At 41.1% G+C, this 8,626-nt stretch overlaps 1 protein-coding gene across 1 annotated transcript in view; it reads left to right on the plus strand.

Annotated features, from left to right (window-relative positions):
• agmo (alkylglycerol monooxygenase) overlaps nucleotides 1-7,401 on the plus strand; it is a 354,023-nt gene extending 346,622 nt beyond the window's left edge. Inside the window, exon 13 of the mRNA XM_073052942.1 lies at nucleotides 6,935-7,401. Coding sequence (XP_072909043.1) covers nucleotides 6,935-6,991 — 57 coding nt within the window. The 3' untranslated portion in view covers nucleotides 6,992-7,401. The remainder of the gene's footprint in view (nucleotides 1-6,934) is intronic.
• Nucleotides 7,402-8,626: the final 1,225 nt, after the last annotated feature.

The raw sequence follows: 8,626 nt of genomic DNA on the forward strand, positions 1-8,626 counted from the left end.
AGGGAGAGCCAGTGGATGTAGTGTACCTGGACTTTCAGAAAGCCTTTGATAAAGTCCCACATAGGAGATTAGTGGGCAAAATGGTAATGGGGGCAGGAAGCATGTTCCCACTGATGGGTGAGTCCAGAACTAGAGGCCATAGTTTAAGAGTTTAGTAAGGGGTAGGCCATTTAGAACAGAGATGCGGAAAAACTTTTTCACCCAGAGAGTGGTGGATATGTGGAATGCTCTGCCCCAGAAGGCAGTGGAGGCCAAGTCTCTGGATGCTTTCAAGAGAGAGTTAGATAGAGCTCTTATAGATAGCAGGGTCAAGGGATATGGGGAGAGGGCAGGAACGGGGTACTGATTGTGTATGATCAGCCATGATCACAGTGAATGGCGGTGTGGGCTAGAAGGGCCGAATGGCCTACTCCTGCACCTACTGTCTATTGTCTACAGCAGTGTGCCTGATGTTGTAGTGTGTGAGGGAAGAGAAGTGGGTGGAGTTACCATTACAAGAGAAAAGGTGCTCAAAAAGCTGAAAGACCTAAAGGTACATACGTCAACTGGACCAGATGAACTGAAGCCTAGGGTTCTGAAAGAGGTAACATTAGAGATTGTGGTGGTGTTAGAAATAATCTTTCAGAAATTATTGGACTCTGGCATGGTGCCAGAGGACTGGAAAATTGCAAATGTCACTCCACTCTTTAAGAAAGGAGGAAGGCAACAGAAAGGAAATTACAGACCAGTTAAGGCTAATTTATACTTCTGTGTAGGCTTTATGCCGTAGCCTAGGCAAGTGACCTACACCGTTGTGAGCATTTATACTTGTGCGTTAGTGTGTCTGTGTCGCTCTGCAATTCACAACAAAAACACTAGTTGGCGGTGGGGTTTCTGTGCCACTGTGTTGAGTTTCTTCATGTACTTCAAACAATGGCGACTGAAACTGAGCGCATCATGTTGGAGTTGGAGCTAATAAATGTTGAACAAGAGTTACTTTTATTGAAATTACTGCAACGCAGAAAAGAGAGAAGATGTTGGACAGGTGGTGTGTACAGACAGACATACTTTATTGATCCCGAGGGAAATTGGGTTTTGTTACAGTTGCACCAACCAAGAATAGTGTAGAAATATAGCAAAATAAACCCAGAAATAAATAAATAATAATAATAAGTAAAATATGCCGAGTGGAAATAAGTCCAGGACCAGCCTATTGACTCAGAGCGTCTGACACTCCGAGGGAGGAGTTGTAAAGTTTGATGGCCACAGACAGGAATGACTTCCTATGACGCTCAGTGTTGCATCTCGGTGGAATGAGTCTCTGGCTGAATGTACTCCTGTGCCTAACCAGTACATTATGGAGTGGATGGGAGACATTGTCCAAGATGGCATGCAACTTGGACAGCATCCTCTTTTCAGACACCACCGTCAGTTCCACCCCCACAACATCACTGGCCTCATGAATGAGTTTGTTGATTCTGTTGGTGTCTGCTACCCTCAGCCTGCTGTCCCAGCACACAGCAGCAAACATGATAGCACTGGCCACCACAGACTCGTAAAACATCCTCAGCATCGTCCGGCAGATGTTAAAGGACCTCAGTCTCCTCAGGAAATAGAGACGGCTCTGAACCTTTTTGTAGACAGCCTCAGTGTTCTTTGACCAGTCCAGTATATTGTCATTAGTACAACTATTGAACGGACTGAGGCAGAAGGAGGGTGAATTTTCTGTGCTTGTCTGGGCACTGAGAGACATGGACGAGGAAATGCATTTCAAATATTTTCGAATGTCGGCAGGTAGATTTGACGATTTGGTTCATCGTTCAGAAGCAACCGGAAATGCGTAGGAGAAAATGCGATGCTACCAAGCAGACCAATCACAGTTGTTGCAGTCTGCATCGCTGCCACGCGTAGTTACATTTTTGGGGAGGTGTGTGTCAGGCTACAGCGTAGGGTACGGCGTTGATTCGACGTAGAAGTATAACTTGGCCTTTAGCCTGACCTCAGAGGTTGGGAAGATATTAGAGTCAATTATTAAGGATGGGGTGATGAAGTACTTGGTGACACAGGGCAAGATAGTACACAGTCAGCATGGATTCCTTCAGGGAAAATCCTGCCTCATGAACCTGTTGGAATTCTTTGAGGAAATTACAAGTAGGATAGATAAAGGGGATGCAGTGGATGTTGTATATTTGGGCTTTAGGAAGGCCTTTGACAAGGTGTCAGACATGAGGCTGCTTACCAAGTTAAGAGCCCATAGTATTACAGGAAAGTTACTAACATGGTTAGAGCCTTGGCTGATTGGTAAGAGGAAGCGAGTGGGAATAAAAGGATCCTTTTCTGGTTGGCTGCTAGTAATTCTGTTGGGACCACTTCTTTTTATGCTGTATATCAATGATTATGATGATGGAATAGATGGCTTTGTTACCAAGTATGCAGGATTTACAAAGATTGGTGGAGGAGCAGGGAGTGTTGAGGAAACAGATAGGTTGCAGAAGGACTTAGACAGATTAGGAGAATGGGCAAGAAGGTGGCAAGTGAAATACAATGTTGAAAAATGCATGGCCATGCACTTTGGTAGTAGAAATAAATGTGTGAACTATTTTCTAAACGGGGATAAAATCCAGGAATCTGAGATGCAGAGGGACTTGGGAGTCCTTGTGCAGAACATCCTGAAGGTTATTTTGCAGGTTGAGTCTGTGGTGAGGAAGGCAAGTGCCATGTTAGCATTCATTACAAGAGGTCGAGAATACAAGAGCAAAGATATGATGCCGAGGCTTTATAAGGCACTGGTGAGGCTTCACCTTGAGTGTTGTGAACACTTATAGGCCCCTCATCTTAGAAAGGATGTGCTCGTATTGGAGAGGGTCCGGAGGAGGTTCGCAAAGATGATTCCAGGAATGAAAGTATTATCATACGAGGAACGTTTGATGGCTCTGGGTCTGTCCTCACAGGAATTCAGAAGGATGGGGGAGATCTCGTTGAAACCTTTCAAATGTTAATAGGCCTAGACAGTAGATGTGGAAAGGATGTTTCACATGGTGGGAGAGTCTAGGACAAGAGGGCACAGCCTCAGGATAGAGGGTCGCCCTTTCATAACAGAGATGCGGTGAAATTTCTTTGGCCAAAGAGTGGGGAATTTGTGGAATTTGTTGCTACATGAAGCTGTGGAGGCCAGGTCATTGAGTGTTTTTAAGGCAGAGATTGTTCGGTTCTTGATTGGTCATGGCATCAAAAGTTACAGAGAGAAGGCCGGTGACTGGGGTTAAGGAGGAGAAAAAGAAAGGATCAACCATGATTGAATGGTGGAGCAGACTTGATGGGCCGGGTGACCTAATACTGCTCCTATGTCTTATGGTCTTATGGTGAAGGTAGGGATAATCATCCTACAAATCCTGAGTTGGAGTTTTATCATTTGGTTCAACCAAATCCCATGGCTGAGGGATCGGCTCCTTTAGAGAGTTTAAAGACTGCAATGAGTTAGCTATCTTCCCATCCCTCATGTTTTTGCACTGTGAACTCCAACAGTAGCTGAAGCATGGGTTCAGTAGCTGAATTTGGAGCTCAGTGCCTTCCTTGAGCCAGTTATTGACAGATTTACAAAGAACATTATGAGATCGGGAAAGCATGGTGAATCATGAAAGGAGTGGTGAAGCTTTTTTACCTAAGAAAGTGCATGCTTATGCTTCAGTGCAGCAGGAGGAAGAAAAGTTAATTGCTAGAAAGGAGCAGTGAGTGAGGTTATGGTACGTTAATACACAAATATAATGTTGCAGGTAGACATTTAATTTCATTAAGTTTAGAAACAATGACCTTGCAGAACATTTTTAGTTTTTGGTATTTTGGTGCATTTCTTCACCATCATGTTCAAGTGAAAAGTCGACATTTATGCAGTAGGAGATCTTTGATTTCGTTTCTCTACAAGAATCCCTATTCAACCTTTACCTTGAACATAAAAATTGTGGGTACATAAGAATTTCTTGTTATTAACAATTCAACAAAGTAGCCTATTTTACTCTGTATCTGTGTTATTATATTAATCAACATCATACTTTAGAACAGTTTGTTCAATGCTTTCTTCAGAAGGGAGAACTGAATGTTCCTGAAATCTCTAAATGGTGAATTTTCAAGTAATCGATATTACTCCAGCAACTGAGATCAGACACCACTGTTCAGATCCTTCCCCCTGGTGAAAGATTAGTGCTACTCCTACTGCAGGGTTTCAACCAAAACATTGACTATCTCTCCTGCTGGTTTTCTATTTGCCATTTTACACTAAAACAGAAGTGGTAGTAGCTGAAACAACAGAGTGCTGCCACACTCTTCCAAATTGGGATTTCCCCCCTAACCCCACAATGATCCCTCTTGCTGTCCATCCCAGCTCACTGCACAGACCTTTTCCCACCCAATTCCAATTTGCAATACTGCCTTCAAAAAACACTTGGCTACTTGGATAGGACAATAGTAGTAATATTTCTAAAGGGTCAAAGCAGAGCAATAAGGCTCTGATGAAATCCTGCTGCTCCCCCGATGTACTGTACCTCATATCTTTCCAAAGCTCTGCTGAGAGCTCCAGAAGTTGCTGTTCCTGTTTTTTCTTTGTAGGTTTCTTCTCTTTGTTCAGGGTTCCTCATTACCAACTGAAGCACTGCAACGTCACTTTCCTTTATTTCCAATTCATTTGGAGTAGGTTTTCATTTTGGCCCCAGCACGTGTAGATATGAGCTGAAGGGGTGTCTATTCCTTGAAAACAATCAAAACAAATCATGCCTGCAGTTACATACACGGCAATGCATTTTTACCCCAGAAATAAATCTGCTTTGGATTTGAGCTGTTTTCATAGAACTGGAGAACTACATAAATTTGTTAAATCTATTAGGAGTTTCTTAGGAATAGATAAGGGTTTGCCAGTGGTTGTGGCGAATTTGAACTTCCAGAGAAGCATTCCATAAGAAGTTAATAATCAATATTAGAGTACATAATATTAAGAGTAATATACACCTGTAGTGGCTTTAAAATTGTTTAATAGGAAATAACTTGTTTTTATCATTTGTGAGTCTGCAGCTAATGGAAGGTCTCAATGATTCCTAATGAGCCAAATGTTCATAATCAATGTCAATAATTTCCATGGAAGATAACGGTTAAAATCTAAATTTATTAAAGATACAAAGTTATGTGACATATGGTAGTGGGAAAGATGCAGAAAGGCTTTGTTAGGATATTGATAAATTGTGGGACTTGGGAGATGAAATATATATGGAAGAATATGAGGTCATCCATTTTATCCAAAAATAGAAAGGTCCAGCAATTTCTAAATGGTTAGAAGTGGAAAGGTATTAGCTTGTAGAATGAACTACATGCTCTTTTAAATGATCAGGTACAGTGACCAATTAGGAAAACATACTGGGCATGTTATATGTTGGCCAATATAGCAAAGAAACTTAAGTAAAAGAGATAAATAAAGGGTCCTGGTGAGACCTTGTCTGGAAAAATGTGTACATGTCCAGACTGCGATTCTAAGAAAAAATTTACTTGCAAATTGATTCATGACACAGTGGGTTTATGAAATGATAAGTTTATTTAGTTTTAGATTTAGAAGAATGCAGAAAAATGCTTATAATTGTTACAGGATATGATCGTGGAAGGCATGTTTGTTAAAATGTGTAAACAAATCACAGCAAGAATAAGTCATTCATCCCCTTGTTCCTGCTCCATGTCTGTTCTTCTACCTCTCCACTACGTTTCTGCCTTGACCTTGTGTTTCTTGATTCCTCTAATGGCCACAAATCCATCAATTTCAGTTTTGAATGGAACTGATGACTGAACTTCTACCACTCTTTGGAGTGGGAATTCCAACACAATTTCTCTTCAATATCTACCTCTTACTTTGAGACTGTGATCCCTTTATCTGAGATACCTCAGTTAGGGGAAACACCTTCTCATGTCTATCCTGTCCAATGCTCTAAAATATGTTTTACATTAAGATGTTTTGCTTGGCTAGGATGTTGAAAATCAGGGGTCTACACAACAATGAGACATTTATTATTATTTTTTTATTTAGTGATACAGTGCTGAGTAGCTCCTTCCAGGCTTTCAGGCCACACCACCCCAGCAAATCCCTAGCAAACCCGATTAACCCTAACCTAATCACAGGACCATTTACAATGACCAAATAAGCTACCCAGTAGGTCTTTGGACTTTGGGAAGAAACTGGAACACCTGGAGACAACCCAGCCATTCCACAGGGAGGAGGTACAGACTCCTTACAGTGCCAGAATTCAGCTCCAACCTCCAGAATGCCCTGAGCTGTAATAGTGTCATGCCAACCACTATGGTTCTATGGTGCCTACTCTCACAGTATAGCAAATATTTAGAACTCTCCACCAATGGGGTTGTGGGGTCTCATTTGTTGAGTATATATAAAACAGAGAACAATAGGTCTTTAAGATATTAAACGAATGAGAGATAGGGCTTACTGAAGTAAAAAATCTGCCATGATTTAGCTGAGTGGCAGAATAGGCACAAGGAATCAAATGACCTACTCCTGCTCCTGTGCTCACTTGCAAAGGTAAGCTGTAGTTGTGGGAAGAGACATATTTAAATTTGTATACCGTGGCGACCCACTTTCTGCGCAGGCGAACCGGCTCACAAATAGCCAGTGCGCGGGGCGAGACTTTGGTAATGCACCTCTGACGTCATTTCTGCCCGGAGAGGGCGGGCGCTAGGGATTAAATGCCAGCGCCGCGAAGTTTGAATAAACTAGTCTCGAAACGACTTACCGACTGTGTGTCGTTATTTCAGCGCTGTGTGTAGCACATTGCTACAATACTTCCATTTATATTACCAAGAGTAAATAATAAAAATAGTTTAGTAAATATAGTATGTGTTGAGTGGAACAATTATACAAGATTAAATTGCTTAAATGAAGGACTTACAGTTCAATTCTCTTTCTCCCCAGGTTGGATTTTCTTTATGTTCGGTATACTGGGGTTTACGAAGTGTAATTAAATTCTAATGGCTACCAATGGATCCGAGAAACGGAGTGAGGGTGATCATATGCCACAACATGGTCAGTTCCAGCATATACGTACTGCTCACCAGTCCTTGGACAGCAACATGTCTTCAGATAAATTAATAATCAAAATATTGTACATTATGGCATTTTACAAAGAAGAAACAAAACAATTTCTTTAACTGTAAACGTTCTGTAATAGAGAATCTGAAATTAAGAATAATAATAGATGTATTTGATATAAGAAGGCAGAAGGTTTTACATTGCAGTGTATATTATATACACCAATTGTACTAAATCTTGTAAAATTTGAGTAAAAAGCTTATGCATTTATGGGAGTTTTTATGTGATTGAATGACAGCACTGTAATTTTTATATCAAAATAAACTTTATTCATAATGATAAAAAATTTACAAGAATAAACTGTACAATGCTTTTTCATTCTTATATTCATTGACAATGCATTAAGTAGAGTTCTATTACATCTCTTAAAACCAATAGCATAGTTGCCACTCATGTGGGCCCCTGGGGTGATACAGTACTACAATAATTCAAAAGTTCAAACTTCACAGGAAATTTATTATCAAAGTACATATATGTCCTCATATACAACCCTAAGAGTCATTTTCTTGTAGGCATTTACATTAATTACAAAGAAACACAATAGAATTAATGAAAGACCACACATGACAAGACGGAGAAACAACCAATGTGTAAAACACAACAAGCCCTACAAATTAAAAAAAATCAAAAATAATAATAAATAACAATAAATACCAAGAACATGAGATGAAGAATCCTTGAAAGTGAGTCCGTAGGTTGTGGGAACAGTTTTAGTGATAGGGTGAACAGTTCAGTTATCCCCTCTGGTTCAAGAGCCTGATGGTTCAGGGGTAACTGTTTCTGAACCTGGTGGTGAGAGTCCTGAGGTTCCTGCATCTATTTCCCAATAGCAGGTGTGAGAAGGTAGCATGACCTGGATGGTGGGGGCCATTGATGATGACGCTGCTTTCCTGCAACGGCACCTCATGTAGATGTGCTCAATGGTGGGGAGGGCTTTACTCATGATGGACTGGGCTGTATCCATTGTTTTTTGTAGGATTTTCTGTTTAAGGGAATTGGTGTTTCCATACCAGGCTGTGATGCAGCCTGTCAACGTACTATCCATTGCACATCTCTAGACGTTTATCAAAGTTTCAGATGACATGCCGAATCTTCACAGATTTCTAAGAAAATAGAGCCCCTGCTGTGCTCTCTTTGTAATTGTACTTACATGTTGGACCTGGACAGATCCCCCAAACTGATAACACTGAGGAATTTAAAGTTGTTGACTCTCTCCACTTCTAAACCTCCAATAAGGACTGGCTCATGGCCCTCCAGTTTTTCCTCTTGAAGTCAATAATTAGCTCCTTGGTCTTGCTGACATTGAGTGAGAGGTTGCTGTTGTGGCGCCATTCAACCATATTTTCAGTCTCCTTCCTATATGCTGATTCGTCACCGCCTTTGATTCAGCCAATGACAGTGGTATCAGCAGTGGTGTGCTTAGCCTCACAGTCATACGTATAAAGTGAATAGAGCAGGGATCTAAGCACACAACCTTGAGGTGCGCCTGTGCTGACAGAGATTGTGGAGGAGATG

Source organism: Hemitrygon akajei, chromosome 8 (genome assembly GCF_048418815.1).
Source record: "Hemitrygon akajei chromosome 8, sHemAka1.3, whole genome shotgun sequence".
In the NCBI taxonomy this organism is placed as follows: Eukaryota; Metazoa; Chordata; class Chondrichthyes; order Myliobatiformes; family Dasyatidae; genus Hemitrygon; species Hemitrygon akajei.